At 40.3% G+C, this 19,504-nt stretch overlaps 1 protein-coding gene across 1 annotated transcript; it reads left to right on the top strand.

The window, feature by feature from the left end:
• The first annotated feature begins 16,598 nt into the window (after positions 1-16,598).
• LOC142374914 (thrombomodulin-like) lies at positions 16,599-19,397 on the top strand. Its single transcript, XM_075458785.1, has one exon. The coding sequence runs from the start codon at positions 16,787-16,789 to the stop codon at positions 18,380-18,382; it is 1,596 nt and encodes a 531-aa protein (XP_075314900.1). The 5' UTR covers positions 16,599-16,786; the 3' UTR covers positions 18,383-19,397.
• The last annotated feature ends 107 nt before the right edge of the window (positions 19,398-19,504 follow it).

Below are 19,504 nucleotides of genomic sequence, written 5' to 3'. Positions count from 1 at the left end.
GGTTGCTTCTCTGCTGCTATTATTGTTTGAAATTCATGTCCAGACTAAAATTCATCGCAAAACTATACAGATCAGGAAAGAAGTCCAGGCTTCCCGGCAAAGTCTGTAAAGACACAATGTATAGGGTTTGTGCACTAGGGAAAAGGTTGTTTTACACAGGGGGAATGCCTTTGTGGGAATGCCTTGCAGTGTGGGAAAATCAGGTCTGATTTTGCAAAGACTTGTGGGAATCTCATTATAACCCAACCAACGGTTCAAGTTTGTAAATCTTCTGGATTACTTCCAAATTTTCACACCCACTGTCTCCACCGCACACACACTCCCACCGACACATGACCCCTCAAACCAGTACACACTGATTTATCTTGAGGGCTTCTCTGCAGCTGTATTCCCTTCGTGGATTTTATTTTTCCATCAACATATAGCTGAACCATAAGGAAACAAGGAAAACAGTTTTAAGGCCCCCAAGGTAAAGATCAACTGGATTTTAACAAAGGGTATTTTTATGTTTTGGTTTTTTTTATCATTATTTTGGAAGTTTTAATCTTCATACCATTCAGAATAAGTGTTATAAACCGACATATCATCTTGCTGGGATATGATACCACCACACCCAGAAATGCTGTGTTCTTAAAAGTAAGATACAAGTAGGTTTAAAATGACATGTTTCTTTCCCCTTAAAATATGTGGGTTCTTCCTACTTTGCCTACTTTGATTCCGATGCTTTCATTCTACTCTTATCTTAACAAGCAGAATAATATCAGTCACCAGTTCTAATGTTATCATGGGCTGTTCTGTGTTGGCTTTGTTTTCACATGTAGAACAAAAGGTGTGGAAGGAGCCAAAAATTTATGTGTGCAGAACTCTGTGTAGAACATGGAAAGTTGGACAGGACAAACGTGTATGAATTAAGAAATAAATATGTGGATGCACACTGGTACTTACACCTAGTTTTAAATGGTCTGGGGAGAGTATTCTTGTTCCTAGGTTCAAGGGAAGTTCAGAAATGTATGTGCCAGAGGGACAGTCTTATTTACAGCAGAGTAGGGAAAACACACAAAGGGTTTTCCTGCCAAGTCCTGGATGCATCCATGTAGCTTGACAGTTGCCCTCCAAGTGGGACTTGGAACAGTAGAGAGGAAACCTAAGGGGAAATGGTGGTGTAACTGGTCTTTAAGACTGGTCTGTATATATACAGCATATACTGCCATGCTTAGATAACATGACAAATATGTGCACTGTTGGCTGATATTCTTGCATTAGTGCTTGTTCCATAAAAATGGATGGGAAAAAACTATTAACATTATCCTCCTTCCCATGGCTGCTGTAAAGTTTATATCCATCTGTAAAAACATTTCCTTTCACTGAAGACAAGGGGCATGGTTGTTTGTGTAGTTTGTCTCTGTGTGGCCCTGTGATGGACTGTCAACCTGTCCAAGACTTGATGTAACTATTTTCTTTTTGAAGTACGTTGAAAAAAGTGTAAGTGTGGTCTATAATGGTGTTTCTATGGAAAAAATCTTAAAGTCTCACTCCAGCAGTCATGAATATACTAACAATTCTTCTGTGTAAATCAAAATTGCACATTTTGAGTTTTTGCTGTGGAAAAAAAACTATCATACCTTTAAAGTTGTTCGGGATATGGCTTTACCTATTTTTCATCACTCACTAAATGGGGATCTAAGAATACCTTTTCCACCCACCAGCAGCTTTCCATTTTTCTGCTAAGGAATGACTTATCCTTATATTGGTGTAATTCAGACACATATTTATGTATCTTTTGTGTTATGGATTGACATGTTCAATAAAGCCCAGTTTAGCTCATGTTTGACCAGAGGCTAGCATCAAGCTTATTGCTGCCTGACATATCTCGGTGTGCCACAGGTCCTTGCTCAACTTTGCATCTGCTGTGCTCTCAGTGTAGCCTGTAGCAACTTTGCCTTGTCTTCCTATCTTTACATTTAATCTGTTCCTAACAGTGCATGCAAATTAGATGCACAGCCCCACCTCACAAACAGTTAGGATTGGTTTGAGATGGTTCTTCCAAATAGGCTATATAGAACTACAGGTTGTCTGATCTCACCATTTGGATACTTTGGGTAGTGCTCTGCAGAGCACTAAACAGAAAGATTGATTTTGATCATGACATCTCTTTCATCCATCCATTAATTTTCTGTAACCAGCTAATCCAGTTCAGGGTAGGCTGGAGCCTATCTCAGTTGCCATTGGACGAAAGGCAGGGTACACCCTGGACAGGTCACCTGCTCATCTCAAAACCATATGTCTTACAAGAAATATTTAATGGACATCTTATAAAGGTTAAAAACCTGGCTTTTAGCAGAGGAGGACTTTAAAACATTTTTCTTATTACATTTCAGTGAGGAAAGCCCTTAATATGGGCAGCAAGCTGCTGCTATTCATCTGTCTTCAAATAAGAAAGGAGGGAATTTATGGTGTGTTGAATTTTTGAGTATCTCCTTACTGTACTCCTTTATGAGATTAGACATAATTGCAGGAAATGTAATAACAGGGGCATGTGCCAATAAATCTACACTATGTTTGAACACGCACCTCCACTGTTTTCTAGGCAAGAAATGAAAACAGACAAAAAAATCCAGCATCTTGCTTTTGATTCCTGTTTGAAATGAGTGCTGATGGGACAGTTACAGGAGCTGCAATTTTTCTGCTGTGCTCAAGCCCTACCTCTTTCAAAAACACAGGGAGTAAATAATCTGGTTCTATGTCAGAAGAGTACTGTTTGGGGGTGGTCCATGGCGTAGTGGGTTGAGCAGGTGCCCCATGTACAAGAGGCCACAGTCCTCGCTGCAGCTGCCCCCAGTTCAAGTCCCGCATCGGACGGCCCTTTGCTGCATGTCGTTCCCCTTGCTGTCCCCTTTGCCTCCCCCTCCCACTTTTCTGTTTCTAGAAGTCAGGTGAAGAGGCAGTTGGAGAGACTGAACCGGAACAAGGCTGCAGGTCCAGATGGTGTCAGCCCCCAAGTCCTGAAGGCCTGTGCAGAGCAGCTCTGTGGGATTCTACAACACCTTTTCAACCTTAGCTTGACCCAAGAGAAGGTACCACTGTTGTGGAAGACATCCTGTCTGGTTCCGGTACCAAAGAAAACTCACCCTTCAGTCATCCATGACTACAGACCTGTTGCCCTGACATCCCACATCATGAAGGTCCTGGAGAGACTCCTGTTGACCCACCTGTGTAAGCAAACCAGCATATATCAGGACCCCCTGCAGTTTGCTTATCGCCATGGAGTTGGAGTTGAAGACGCTATTATACACCTGCTTCAACAAACCCACTGTCATCTGGACAAAGCAGGCAGCACTGTGAGGATCATGTTCTTTGATTTCTCCAGTGCATTTAACACAATTCAGCCTGATCTGCTTCGTCTGAAACTCCAGAAGACTCAGGTGGAGGCCTCAACAATCACCTGGATTAATGACTACCTGACAAACAGACCACAGTTTGTCAGACTGAAGAATTGTGTGTCTAACCAGGTGATCAGCAGCACAGGAGCACCACAGGGGAATGTACTCTCACCATTCCTTTTCACTCTGTACACTTCAGACTTCCAGTACAAGTCAGACTCCTGTCATCTACAGAAATATTCAGATGACTCTGCAGTTGTCGGGTGTATCAGAGATGGACAAGAAGCTGAGTACAGAGAGCTGGTGGACCACTTTGTGGCATGGTGTGGGAACAATCATCTCATCTTGAATGTTAACAAAACAAAGGAGATGATTGTAGATTTCAGGAGAAACAGGGTCAGATCAAACCCTGTTTCCATCATGGGAGAAGTGGAGGTGGTTGAGGAATATAAATACCTTGGTGTTCATCTGGACAACAGACTGGACTGGAGACACAACAGTGAAGCAATCTACAAGAAAGGACAGAGCAGACTGTACTTCTTGAGGAAGCTAAGGTCCTTCAAGGTTTGCAACAAGATGTTGCAGATCTTCTACAAGTCTGTTGTTGAGAGCGTCATTTACTCTTGCGTCATCTGTTGGGGCAGCAGCATCAGAACCAGGGACCTAAAAAGACTCAACAACCTGATAAGGAAGGCTGGTTCTGTTCTGGGGACGACTGTGGAACCTCTGGAGACAATAATGCAAAGAAGGATTTTGCATAAAATCAAGAGAATTATGGACAACCCTGAACATCCTCTCCATGAGACTGTTATCAGAAAACAAAGTCTCTTCAGTCAAAGGCTTCTTCAGTTTGGATGCAAAACGGACTGCTACAGGAAATCTTTCCTGCCCACAGCCATCAGCATCTATAATAACTCCTTGATTTAATTGAGTTACATCAACATTTAATTTCTCTCTGGGATAAATAAAGTATTTTTGAATTTGAATTGAATTGAATTTGAATTAACCAGCTCAACGACTCAACAAGGAAAGTGGAAGTCTTGATAACTTTCAAACAGGCTTCAGACGTCATCACAGCACTGAAACAGCTCTGGTCAAAGTATTAAACGACATCAGGTTGAATACTGATTCTGGTAATGTTTCAGTCCTGGTTCTGTTGGACGTGCTGCGTTTGACACTGTAGATCACAGAATCCTGTTGCACAGGCTGGAAAACTGGGTTGGACTTTCTGGAGTGGTCCTTAACTGGTTCAGGTCCTACTTAGAAGGCCGGAGTTATTTTGTTACAATTGGCAGCTATGAATCTGAGTGAGTGGCCATGACTTGTGGAGTTCCCCAGGGGTCAATTCTTGGACCTCTTCTGTTTAACTTTTATATGCTCCCTTTGGATCAGATATTGCAGAACTTTAACATCAATTATCACAGTTATGCAGACGATACACAACTTTATGTGTCTCCGTCACCAGACGACTGCAGCCCAGCAGACGTACTGTGTCAATGTCTGGAGAAAATATCCACCTGGATGAGAGAGAATTTTCTACAATTAAATGAAGACAAAACAGATCATTCTGTTTGGTAGCAAAGAGAAGAGGGTCAGCATTGGTAAATATCTTGAGACTTGGGACCTTACAATCACTGACCAAGTTCGTAACCTCGGAGTGTTGATTGACTCAGATCTGACTTTCAGCAGCCACATCAAAGCTGTCACCAAGGCAGCTTTTTACCATCTCAGAAACATCAACAGAATTAAAGGTTTTCTCTCCCAAAAAGACCAGGAGAAACTCATCCATGCATTCATCTCCAGTAGACTCAATTACTGTAATGCTCTTTTAACTGGACTTCCCAAAAAGAGCATTAAACATCTGCAGCTCATCCAGAATGCTGCTGCTAGAGTTTTAACCAGGACAAAGAGATCTGAACACATCACACCAGTTTTAAAATCTTTACACTGGCTTCCAGTCAGTCACAGAATAAATTTTAAAAGCCTGTTGATGGTTTACAAATCCCAGAACGGTTTAGGCCCAAAATGCATCTGTGATATGTTCAGAGAATGTAAACCTAGCAGAGCTCTTAGATCCAAGGACTCAGCTGGTCCATTTTAGTTGAAAATGTTTCGTAATCTCTGGCAGGGCTCCAAGATAATTCTGTCTGTTTAACAAGAAGTTTATCCTCATAGCTTGATGTGTTTAGTTTTACCATTTAAATTATCTGCAAGTGTGATGGACTAACAATCTTTGTAAGTACAATGCTTACATGTTCCTGACAAACACGCAATAAATAAAGTTTTATGTTTATATTTGTATTCTTCCTTTGGTATGTTATTAATTATTTCTTATGATCCAAACAGAGCTACTCAGGAATGGAAAAAAAGATGCTCAAGATAATGAAAATGTGACATGTTTTGCTTGTTTAACCTGAAGGCTTGTAGGATCATCCAGGAAAAATGGGGGGAGCATTTCCTGCCATTGAGGTGCTGCTACTACCATCCCCCTCGTTCCAACACAGTGGGATTTATGTCGTGTAAAATCTATCCCAGTGTCTGACATTATGGAGCATAATATCCTCACAGGTCAGTGAGGCTCAGAGAAGGAAAGCAGGATGCAGTCCTGCCAGAATTTCACAATCAGAACCAGCTGAGATGAGTTGGCTTGACGGTTGGCCAAAATATTTTGGCCATGATCTCTTATACATTTAAGTTTCATAATATTATGTTGCTTCATTACAATGTGTTATGAGATTATGATATCCACCTTAGGAACATGTATGGATTTCAAGACTTAAGTCTTGCCAGATGAAGAACTGCGGTATTTTCAACATTAAGCCTCATTTATGAGTCGTCTGCAATGTTTTAGAACCCCCCTCACCGCTTTTTTGATGTTTACTGCTGTCTCCGGTATTTGCCTAATTTTGATTCCTCTCAACCTGCTTCAGAATGGCAAGCATGGTGCATGTCCTAAAAGGTCCGTAAAAGCACCATAAACTTCCGTTTTCAAAATCATCAACTCACCGGAGTGGTTACTGGTGTGCACTGGTAATCCATATCAAATTTTGTTGCGAAAAGTTGCTTCTGTCGTGTTTTATTTGGCAGCTTGTTCATGCTTGCACTATTTTCTCAGCGGTGGCGGAGTAATATCAACGAACATCCAGTACAAAATGTCAAATGTCGTGTTTTATTTGACGACTCATAAATGAGGCTTAATGTTGAAAATACCGCAGTTCTCCTTTAAAGTGACAATCCGGGATTTTGGACACAGGACCTCATTTCCGAGTCAGCCAGGGTGTAAGAAATGTGTCCAGAACGTTTTTTTTTGCATTCCATGCAGTCCTTGTGAAATCCCATATCCCTGTTGCTAAGCTAGCGAAAGTGAACGGCTATGCTCTAGCCTGTCCCAAAAACAGTCTTATCCAGTTTAAACAACATTCAAAACAAAACCGTAATTATGCCAGGCTCCGAATGTAAATGTTTGTCTTCATATAATGAGGTCTGAAATAAAACCGACCTAGCACTGCCTGGATTTTAGAATGTTGAGGGACTATTTTCTCGGGGTCAGCGGAATTTTACCTCGCTGTCTTCAGTTGTGATGTAACCACACTGTCATCAACAGGGAGCCGCAAGAGAGATTGATGGTGATCAAACACAATTGCAAGGTTGGTTAACTTCCTAAACGCCCCCATCAACACATATATTTGCATCGATAATCTGCCATGATAATTGAGTTGCTTTCAGTGTTAAATAAATAGGTTTAGAGTGTTTTCGGGGCAGGCTAGAGCATAGCCGTTCACTTGCGCTAGCTTAGCAACAGGAACACGAGATTTCACAAGGACTGCATGGAATGTAAAAAAAACCACCTGGACACATTTCTTACACCCTTGCTGACTTGGAAATGAGGTCCTGTGTCCAAAATCCCGGATGGTCACTTTAAGTCTTGCCAGATGTTTTGGAGTATTTTCTTACAGCAGCTCTTATTATAAAGTGGATTGGCTTTTTAGTTGGTAGATTTCTAATTTATTGGACTGTTTTTAAATCAATTACATTTTTTGAATACCATATTGGTTCATCTGGTTTTTCTGAACAGGATATAAGAGGTGACAAAGATCTTTATGTCACAATAGTAAAAATTATAAACCCCTGATTGTGACAGCAGCAAAGAAATAATTTCCTGTGAGGCCAACAGTGACGTTAAAGAAGATTTCCACAACAATCTAACATTTGATTACGCAGTTGCAGCTATAGTTGCCATGGCAACATGTTCGCAAGGTAGCAACAGAGACCTTTGTATGTAAAGTAAAATCTAATCTGGCAAAAACACAAGGAATAGACAGTGGGATGGATCAGCCAAAACACTTTGTCCTCCCTCTCTGCTCTGCTTCATCTCTCCATCCTCATCTCTCTGATGAGGAGACTGCACGTTCCCAAAGCTCCTAACCATGATAAATTCAAAAGTAGAGTTTACTTTTTCTGCTGTCCTCCCCAGCTACACTGATTCACACTGGATTTGATGTTGTGGCTCATGCTAGACATTTTAAATGCAATTCATCTATCAAAATACTATCAGACTGAAAACAAAAGTGCTTTGATCTGATTAAATGTTTGCTTTTTCTTAAAAAATTTTTGTAATTTTTTCCAAAGTCAATGTCAACCCTTTCGGAGAAACAATTGCTCTGGCCATTTACTCAGGGAGCATTAATTAGGAATTTCCTTCCTAATACTATAAAACAAGACTTTTCAGGTACAAAAAGATCAGATAGACTCTGACTGACAAACTAACTGAAAAGTTTTCACTGGACCTAACTAGCTATCGGGTCACAATAACAGTGATTGAATTATCCATCCATCCATCCATTTTCTATACCCGCTTAATCCAATTTATCCAATCCAATTTTGCCGGCCGTGGGGGGGCTGTAGTGATTAAATCATAGTTGTGTTAACTTTCTTCAGAAAATATCAGACCTGAACAATGATTCAAGCAGTCATCTCAAATGTGAAAAAGTGCTATGATCCCAGTCAGGAATTAACTTATTCTGAAAAATTTGATGACAAGCATCATTCTGCAAGGTCCCCTTCTGTGATTGATGCTGACACTTTGCAGGGAACCAGACACATCTTTGGTGTGTCTGGTTCTCTAGTTTACAGGTACATGTAACAAATATAGCCTTTTTGTAGTTCTGGAGGCTTGGTTATCTGAATTGGAAGCTCAGCTCTGCACCATTGAAAACCATCCAATAGCTAGCATAGCTAGCCCCATTAGCCGCCCTTAGCAGAACCCGAGCAGCCCGGACCTAAGACAGGCTGGGTGACGGTCAGAAAGACGAGGCATAGCCTTAAAGTCAAGCCCATGGTTCCATCAACCTGTCCACGTTTCAAACAGATTTTCCCCACTGAACGACACAACCGCTGAGGATAAAACCCTGGTAATTGGCAGCTCTATAGTCAGAAACATGGTATTAGAAACACCAGCGACCATAGTCAAATGTATTCCAAGGGATAAAGCAGGCGACGTAGAATCCTATTTGAAACTACTGGCTAAGGATAAGTGTAAATACTGTAAAAAAGTTATTCACATCGGCAGTAATGACACCCGGTTCCGCCAATCAGACGTAACTAAAATTAATTTTAATCGGTGTGTAATTTTGCCAAAACAATGTTGGACTCCGTAGTTTTCTCTGGATCCTTTCCAAATCTGACCAGCGATGACATGTTTAGCCGCATGTCTTCCTTCAACCGCTGGTTGTCTAGCAAACAACGTAAGAAAATTGGCAATCTTTCTGGAGAAAACCTGGAGAGACAGCATCCATCCCACTTTGGAAGGAGCAGCATTGAAACTAAACAGTCAACAGTATTCCTTTATAACCCTGTCTCATCTTACCATTTTTTGATAACTTTCGAGTTTACATTACTTGACTAAAAAGCTTCTTGAAAAGAAATTTACATATAGAAGGTGTCTATCAGACAGAGAATACTGTAACCAGATTTAAAGAATTAATTCCATCATCCTTTTCTTCACTGCCATGTGTAACTATTACAGAACACATCTACCTAAATTTTACTCCAGCAGAACTTGACTTGACAGCTGCGTACTTTAAAGCAGACTGCAAGAAAGCTGGAGAGACAGTGGCGTTCCTTTAATTTAGAAGAGTTTCAGTTAGTCTGGAAAGATAGTCTAATAACATATAAGAAATCCTTTCGTAATGCTAGAACTGCTTATTATTCATAATTAATTGAAGAGAATAAGAATAATCCTAGGTTTCTTTTCAGCACTGTAGCCAGGCTGACGAAGAGTCCGAGCTCTGTTGAGCCAGGTATTCCTTTTAACGCTAGGAATGATTTCTTGAGCTTCTTTACCAGTAAAATTGTTTTTATCACAGAGGAGTTAATGGAATCCTTCCCACTATTGTCACTAATGTATCATCAAATACAGCAGCTTTAGAAGTATCTTTAGAACCTGATTTGTATTTACACGTGTTCTGTCCAGTTAATCTATCTGAGCAATAGTCTCTTCTAAACCATCAACATGTATTTTAGACCTAATCCTAACAAGACTGTTCAATGAGGTTTTCCTCTTAATCAACACTTCCATAATGGATTTGATCAATCTGTCTTTGTTGACAGGATATGTACCTCAGACTTTTAAGGTTGCTGTAATCAAACCTTTACTTAAATTCCACTGAAATGACCACTCTACGCTGAACTAAATTACAAATATGAAGTTTTGGTGTTGTTAGTCTAATAGAAAATTCTCCATTATTTTGTAGAAAACTGATAAGTTGGTGTCTGTGTGTGTGTGTGTGTGTGTGTGTGTTTACATAAAAACCAACTGCTCCCCAGAGGGTATACAAGCAGTCATTTGTGTGGTTATGTACACTATGTGTCTGTCAAGTGGTGCCACCCATTTCATAGCAACAGAGCTTAGTCAGTTCCTCTGGGTGTGGGTAGCAAAGAATAGCATTGTCAGACTTGCAGTAATTGTGTACAGTGTGCATTTACAGTAGACTTAGTTTAGAGGGTTCTAGTGTGTGTGTGTGTGTGTGCATGTGTGCATGTGCCTCCTTGTGCCTCCACATCTGGATGTGCAGATATGATTAACTTTGTGTAGATATGTGTACCAGAGGCCACATGTGAGGTCACACCTTCTTTTCATCCTCATACAGAACATGGAAACGCCTCCCTTTTCCTCCTTAGCTGATGATAGCACACTGACATGCTGTGTAGTTTCTGCGTGTATCTCACTCTGGTGGGCGACTGACATCAAACGGTTTACTTCAAGTTAAAGGTTAAGCAAATATTGTTCAGACAAATAAGATCTGAGTCAGTCTTGTGTTGGGTCAGCCATAACATTAGCTCCCAAGCTGCCATGGATGCAGAAACATTCTCAGTGTTTGGGCTCAGGCTCTTTGAAGACTGTTCCAAACCACAAGAAGAGTCTGACTAATCTGAGAGCAGCCAAAAGAGCTCATATCTTCAGATGAAAATTAAAAACTCACATTTTCCTTTTAGCCTGAATGTTTTATTAATTTACATCTTTTTACATTTAAATATTTCATACTTTTTGTTTTAAAAAGGTTTTTTTTGCTTAAATTTTTCTTTAACTATAAACTCATTTAAATCCCTTTAATCGGTCTTATCACTTTACCATTCTTTATTCTCGGATGCATTCGTCTACAGTCTTGTTGCAATGTTGACAGTATATCACACTGAATTGCACTTACCTGTGTGAAAACAAATGAAAATAACAAATAAAGTTCGATCACAAAAGCAGTATGTTAACTGCATGGGCCTTCAAATATTAAAATTATTTGGCAAAATCAGCAATAGAGAAATTCAATGAAAAACAATAATTCCCAGAGTCAGTGGAATCACCCACTAAATAGATGAGTAAATTTCCATTCTAGAAAGTAATCCAATAATGATAATTAACTGGTTCAATCCCTATGATGCTGTTCCCACTGACCAATTTAAATGGTAATTTACAAATCTCCTGGATTAGAGCTGATCTGTCATAATAGTTTCGCTTTCCTCTGCAGTTTTATTTTTTTATTTTGTTCTACATTATGCAACATTTCATTCAATAAAGAAAGTATATGGTGAGGAAAACTAAAGCTATCTGAGTTTACAAACATGCCATAGTAAGCAGCAAACATGATAGCTTACTAACATGACAATTGGTTCATACTGTTTTATCATAAAACAAGTCTTGCCATTGATTATGTTATATACTGGTCTGTGGCACACATTTCTTGATAACAGAGGAGGATTGTTTATAGTAGATGTAAAGTGTAACTGATAAGCTAAAATGGGTTCCACCATTTTGGATTATTTATCTTCTCTTCATAGGTTAGCGCTAAAAAGACCTGAGTGCTTGAACTGTTAAACATTGTTCTGTTTTCTCCATGTCGATGATCCATATGATGAACCTTAAAGGATCCACCACACAATGCAAATCCCAGATAAGTCTCAGAAAACATGGAAAGGAAAGTGTGTGTGTCTGTGCAGGAGAATGGAACTTCCAGAGCTCTGAAATTACTTTAGCCTCTACACTTCAACATCAAAATCTGTAGCCAAAAATAACATTAATTCAACTCAGCACGCCTGCAGAAAAAAATGAAGATATTTGTGATGTCATCCACAGTTTTGTGCCACTCCCTGCAATTTATTTTGGTTACCAAAGGCAAAATGTCCAGAAAGGGAAGAATTATTACCTCCATGAAGTGTAAACACAGTATTTCTTTGTTATACTTTTCAACTGACCTTTTCAGTCATATATTCAAGAAGAAGTATAGTTTACTGCTAAGATTTCTTTCTATACCTGTATTTTAGCAAATACATTTGGGAGCTATAAGCGATGTCAGTTTAGTTAAACTCCCTAAAATTCTCTGTTTTACATGGCTGACAAAGCAGATCTGTACAGCAACTTAGTAACTTTTGTCCTAAAAAGTTTTCACAACAACATGGCAGAGTTTTTCAGACTATATGTTTTTTCTGTTACTTTTCAAGATTCAAGATTTTTTTTTTTTTTTTTGCAATTTCCTTATGTCTTTATAAAAAATGGGTATTTCTTTATACTAAATTATAAAGAAAATTTTGAAAGATAATGCTTGCTTGCCAAGAGCATCCACCATTGAGGTTTTTAGTGCTTTTCTGTCAGTATGGTTGCGTGAGTCGACCTGTGCTTACAGTTCAACTGTGAAATTTAGCTGGACCATTGTCCTTGTCCCAGTATACACGTGTGGGACTAAAATCAAGTTATTGACTGAAGTATATTCTATGCCACGATGCTGTGGACTGTGTGAGAAAACATTAAAAACATCCTGCCATTTCTAACTTTTTCAAAAACATCTGAATGAAAATAGTCAACTAAATTTGAAGTTACTAAAACTTTTTCTTTTAATTAACAAGCTGACTTTGTGTTAAAATTACACAAAAGTGTTTGTCCCTCTGTTGGATTAAATCCATGTCACCCACTGCTATAGGAATCCTGGAAAAAATCTAAAAATCAAATGTTCATTACTCAAATAAAAACACTGAACTGATTATTTTTGTTTCTACAGCATGAACAAAGAATGTCCTTCCCCAAGGTCCTTTTTCACATCCCCTCCACCCTCTTCCATCCCACCACACCCCTTTCATGGTTAGAAAGAAGGAGGAACTGAATTAGATTTGGGCCACCTCTGAGTTCTATGCAGGTTTTTTGCTGTCATGAACGTCTGATATCAGAGCAATAATGACATTTTCAGGTTTATGAACGCAATTTAAGTTACAATTAAGACTTATTTTCTTCAGAACTTACTTTTGATTGGATAATTTACCGAAACATATTTACTGCATCCTCTTAGTCACTCTATGTCATACTGGAAGGGAATCAGTTGGGGGGTGATAACATTCCTTCAGATCTGCCCGACCCAAACTCCACCTGGAAACTGAGCAGCTCAAGCAGTGAGAATGTGGATAACAGGTTTGTGTAATGTAGTGATGATTTTTTTTTGTTGGGCTTTTCCCCCCTGCATCCTGTGGCATTAGGAAGTCTATTCAGCCTTCATGCTCTTGACTTCCTCTTCAATGTACCCCCACCCTGAGGACATAGGTGAATATGTTGTATGGTTTATGAATGATGACTGATTTAGACTGACCATAAATCCGACAATTGAGTCTCTCCCTCAGAGGTTATTTATGTTCTTTGGAGACATTTGTCCACCTTCCAAACACGAGTCAGACTCTCCAGGATGGAGTTTTTTTCTTTCTTTCTTAGAGCTGATCACATTTCCATTATGAGGTGCATTTTAAATCCCACTGCAACACACTTTGTACAAAGACAAAAATATTCAGTCGAAAGTAAAACATGTCCATACAGCACTCCATACAATATCACATTCTACACATAGTTTTTTTCCTCTTTCATGCACATACACACAACAGTGGACACATAGGAGGCAATGTGGAGGCTCAAAACACATTAGACACATAACTCTAATATTAGAACCTTATGGTTATGGTGGGAGCAAACACTTACTCAGATAATTTCAGCTAAAGCCGTGTTTCTGAATGTGCATTTAGGCACAATACACACTTTTCTTTCAGTTGCTCCCCTAGTTGATCACTGATGTGCATTTGGCCTCTTGCAGACAGTACATTTATCAACTTTTTGATTGAAACAGCTGCTGGGTTCACTGGAAGTTGATACGAGCACTTAGACTGACACAGTGGGCTTTGAAAGTAACAAAATTTTAGAAATAGAAGCTGATTGGTCCACAGAAATAAGAGGAACAATAAAAATGTTAGTAACCTATAAACTAGGCTAAAAAGCACTAACTAATGACACTGTGTAGTTAGAAAATTAACTAAAATTGACTAAAAACAGGCTCGCTGATTATCAGAGAGCCGTACGTGAAGCAAAATCTCAGTATCTCTCTAATATTATTTCTAGAAGCAGTCATTGTCCCGAGGTGTTATTTGATACAATTAACGCTGTGCTTAACCCATGCACTTCTTCTGTGATAGATGTATCAATAGGCACTTGTGAGAATTTTCTTCATTATTTTGTTGACAAAGTGGATTCTGTCAGAAAAGATACCAGTAATGTTATTATGAGTAGAAATAAGGATCTACCTGTTGCACCACCTCATTCTGCTGCATTTGATCAGTTTGAGCTGGTTTCCCTCTCTTCTCTCTGTGACATAGTGAAATCTCTGAAACCTACAAACTGCTCATTGGATATTGTCCCTGCCAAAGTTTTGAAAGGGGTTTTTAATACTGTGGGGCCCAGTCTCCTGGTTTTTATTAACTCCTGTCTGAGATTACGAACTGTCCCAGCTGCCTTTAAAGATGCTGTGGTCAGGCCCCTTCTTAAAAAGTCTAATCTTGACCCCTCAGTGTTGTCAAATTTTAGACCTGTGGACACAGGTAGATTGGACAATCTACCCTTTCTTTTTAAGATTTTAGAAAAAGTTGTTTTTATACAATTACAGTCCTTTCTTGAGGATAACTCTGTTTTTGAGAAATTCCAATCTGGGTTCAGATCTCGTCACAGCACTGAGTCTGCACTGTTAAAGTTGCACAACGATATTGCTCTGTCTGTGGATGCCAAGTGTCCTGTTGTTATAGTGCTGCTTGATCTCACAGCAGCCTTTGACACGGTGGACCATGCAGTCCTCCTGTCACATCTAAGTAATTATGCTGACATCCACGGCACTGCATTGAAGTGGTTTGCGTCTTACTTGTCCAGAACCTTTTCCGTTATGGTTGGTGACCTTTCCTCTTCCAGTGCTCCTCTCTCCTGTGGAGTCCCTCAAGGATCTATTCTTGGCGCTATCTTCTTCTCAATGTACATGCTACCACTTGGGTCAATTATAGTCAGGCACAACCTTTCTTTCCACTGTTATGCAGACAATTTACTAATTTATCAGTGCACAATGTTCTTTGTTTAATTGTATTGCTGAAATTGGGCAGTGGTTGGCCCAAAATTTTCTTCATTTAAATGATGACAAAACTGAATGCATTGTGTTTGAGGATACTGTGATGGCTGGCTTTGGCACCTTGTCTTCAAAGCTTAGTTCAACCGTCAGAAATCTGGGAGTGACCTTTGACAGTCATCTGAGGTTGGACAAACAAATTAACAATGTTGTCAGGACTAGTTTTTTCCAGTTACGTCTCCTGTCCAAAGGTAAAATGTTTTTAAGTCGTCATGCCTTAATAAGTTCAAGGTTAGACTATTGCAATGCACTTTATGTTGGCGTCTCCCAGTCTTCTCTCAGTCGCCTTCAACTTGTTCCAAACGCTGCTGCCCGTCTTTTAACCAACACCAACAGACGTGTGCACATCACTCCTGTTCTTAACTCACTCCATTGGCTTCCTGTCCTTTATAGAATTGATTTTAAACTTTTAATGTTTGTTTTTAAAGCTCTTAACGGCCTTGCGCCATCATATTTATCTGAGCATTTAACAGTCCGAAATCCTGGTAGAGCTCTGAAAAACAAATCAATTTTTGCTGGAAGTGCCCAGGTCAAAATACAAAACACTGGGGTGACCAAGCCTTTTCTGTCGCTGCCCCCAGGCTCTGGAATAAGCTCCCCGTTGAGCTGCGTCTTATTTCTGACTTGGGCCTCTTCAAATCTAGGCTAAAAAGCTACTTATTTAGGATTGCTTTTAATACCCAGTAGTATGATGACACTTTTATCTTATTTTATCTTATTCGATTTTGTTGTATTGTATTGCTTTCACTGTTCTTTTATTGTTTTCATTTGTTTTTACTTATTCTTGTCATTATTTATTACCTACTATAAAGCACTTTGGTACATCGTAATGATTGTTTGTAAAGGGCTGTATAAATAAAATACATTTACATTTACATATAGACCTCAGTTGTCCGTCTGTGCGGAGTCACTTGCTTCCTCTGAGACGTTATGGTCACATTTATGGTAATTCATTTTTTTTTTTTTAAAGGAAACTAGCAATTAAAGTGATTCTATATGCGTATGAGCTAAATGAGAGGTCGCTTTTTGGCTGAGTTCTCTTCTCATGACATTTAAGACCTTCGTTCATCATACATGGACGCAGGGAAAGAGTCACTCCTGGGAGAGTATTGTGGGATTAGATTCATCCCCATCTCATTAAAAGTTCATGGACGCGCGCACGCACGTCAGATGCGTGTGTGTGTGTGTTTTGATGAGCGAGTTTCTCTTAGATAAGGACTTTGGATTGCACAGGAGTTGAGCAATCAAACCGGGGCTCTAAACCACTGGCCAGAACGGAACTTCCTTCCTCACTTGGTCCTACAAAGGAAAAAAAAACAGTCCGGCGCTTTTATAAATGGGGACTATGATCAGCCCTCTGTTTCTGTATCAGCTTCAGACCGTCTAACTGAGAGGTGCGCAACGTCAGTGATCGCAATTAGAAGTCTTTCTTACACCGACAGTATGATTACTACAAAACGATCGATGCTTTTCTTTGCGCTTCTCCTCAGCGGGCTGGAGGAAGCGGCCGCATCACAGCTCGGACATTGCGTCCGCGCGGAAAGGAGTAGTCTTTGTTCCTTTGAAGTGCTCATCGATTTTCAAGTTGCGAGAGAAACCTGCCAAATGTCAAACGGAAACTTATTTGCGTTCAGCTCTGAGGAGGATGTGAAAAAAATAAGGAGCCTGCTAAGCGGATTCAGCGGCAGATACTGGCTGCACAACACTGACAGACAAAAACTCCAAAACTGCCCCGCCGTATCCGTGACTAGGGGGAAGAACGTGACGCTGTTGTCGGAGCCATGCGGAGACAATCTAGACGGTTTTGTGTGTCAATATAAATCCGATGAGGTTTGCAGTCACATTGGAGGCGAGAAGGTGACGCACTTCACCTTTCAAGGCTTCGACCTAGTCGATTCGGAGACGTTTCCATCGGGAACTTCAATCGCAGTGGGAAAGGTTGGCGACAGATACCCGGATTCAAAGCATTTATGTTACTCCAAAAAATGGCTTCAAGCTCCCTGGTCATGTGAGGTGCTGAAAGGCGGCTGTGAACACAACTGCAGTCGAACAACAAACACCTGCATGTGCCCTGTTGGACAGACAATCCATCCCAACACCATCTCCTGCATCGCGAACCCGTGCGCCGCCTGTACTCAAGGGTGCCAACAGGAGGGGGGCAACTTTGTGTGCAAGTGCAACGACGGGTACAGGCTGGCGCCGGACGGGAAGACCTGCGTGGACGTGGATGAGTGCAAGGAGAAGCTGGACGCGTGCACAGCTGTGGGTGAGGAGTGTGTGAATAAGCCGGGGAATTATGAATGCAGTTGCGCAGATGGCTTTACTGAGGAGGACGGAGTGTGTGTGAATGTCACAATCTGTGTGCACTGCGAGCACATGAAATGCCAGAAGATATTAGGGGTGTACCAGTGTGTGTGCAGAGAGGGCTTCAGGGTGTCACCCAAAGACCCCACCAGGTGTGTGCAGCACTGCCCTGACAGACACTGTCCGGCCATATGCGTCCCAAACCCTGATCTGAACAAGAAGGACATGCAGCAGTGCAACTGCCCTGATGGCTTTGTTGTAGAGAGAAGGAACGAGACTGCTATTTGTTATGACATCAATGAATGTGAGCAAGAGAAGATGTGCCACCACAAGTGTGAAAACTTATTTGGTGGTTACAGGTGTTTGTGCAATGAAGGGTTTGAGCTGAAAGATCAGGAGAACTGTGTGAAATTAGAAGAGCAGGACGAAAACGATGGATCAGGGTCAACTCCTCCAGATGTAACTCCTGCCAGCACACCAGCCAGCTCTCAGCCAGCTTCTTTGCCCTTTTATATTAAGACCGGCAGCGTCCTGGGTATCACAGTGTTCTTGTTGATCTCTGTCGTGATACTGGCCTGCCTGGCCAGAAACATGGTGAAACGGTGCAGCAAATTTGAGCTTTCCTCCTTCAAACACCCAGATATGGATATCTTCTACTTGCAGCAGGTGACAACAGAGACATACAAGAGATTGTCCTTTGACAAACAGTTTAAAAACAACTCGCAAAGACTCTGAGCACACCAATTACATTATATAAATTGAATGTATCTCTTCTTGTGTCTCATGCACTGTTTTTGGTCCTCACGGACATGAAATGTACTAAAGCTACAATAAGTTATATTCTGTAAAGTCATACCATATGTCACTCCACAGACGAATGAAGAACAACTCTAAGCCTTTATTCTTAGCCAAATCTTAGACAGATTTCTACATTGAGTAACTGTGGAAAATAAATCCATTTCAATTTATCCCCACTCACTTGAGATGAGATGCAGGAAGAAGTCTGATGGGCATGGTACTAATTACAGTGTAGTTCCCAACAATTCCACATTATAAACCATATTTTTATAGTCATGTCATCTTTGTATATCTCAAGCAAAAAAAATACTCCATCCCTTATTTTTTTCTTACCATTTCATTCTTAAAACAGATATTTTAAAAACAGCATGTGTAACATTTTAACACATCCCTTCTACGTGTGTTGATACAGTCACAAGATTCAGTATGCAAAGAAAGCTGCCCTAACCCCTCTGCGGTTGTGGGATGCCTCACTGTGACAGATGTTTGCTCATGGAATATTCCCTGTTCTTTGGATTTATGACATTTGGGAGAAAAAGTAGATCTCTTTTGGAAGAGAAACAAGTTAACTGGTCAGTTTTTGTAATGTAAAGGCTCCAAATCACGGCCTGGGGGTTCAGATGTTAAACCTCAGGCTTTTTTGGCTCAGTTTGTCTATAAGCAACAGACCAGACCATTTAAAATGTCACATTATAATGTCCACTGTTAATGTCTTGACACAGCTGCCACTGATATTTACACGAGGCGGAATAATTATAATTTCACTGTAAAACAGGCTGATCCTCCGGTCAGCTTCACATGAATGTAAAACTGTGCTGCTACTGACATTTTTAGCTGCAATGTCCACCTCACTCGGAGATGTTTAACAACTGTATAAACTGACTCACTGCAAGCTTTCACTTGTTTCAGTGTTTAACCATTTGCTGTCAGAATTAAATGATGATTTACTTTGTGTTTTTCTTCTGTATCTTTGTACGAAATGAAGAAAGATGACGTCTTTTTCACCTTTATGCACTTTGTGGGTCACACTTTTCTATGCAGACTCCATAGTAGAAACTC

This window comes from Odontesthes bonariensis, chromosome 24 (genome assembly GCF_027942865.1).
Source record: "Odontesthes bonariensis isolate fOdoBon6 chromosome 24, fOdoBon6.hap1, whole genome shotgun sequence".
NCBI lineage: Eukaryota > Metazoa > Chordata > Actinopteri > Atheriniformes > Atherinopsidae > Odontesthes > Odontesthes bonariensis.
Note: the sequence above shows the minus strand (reverse complement) of the source record. Positions and strands in the feature narration are given on the sequence as shown.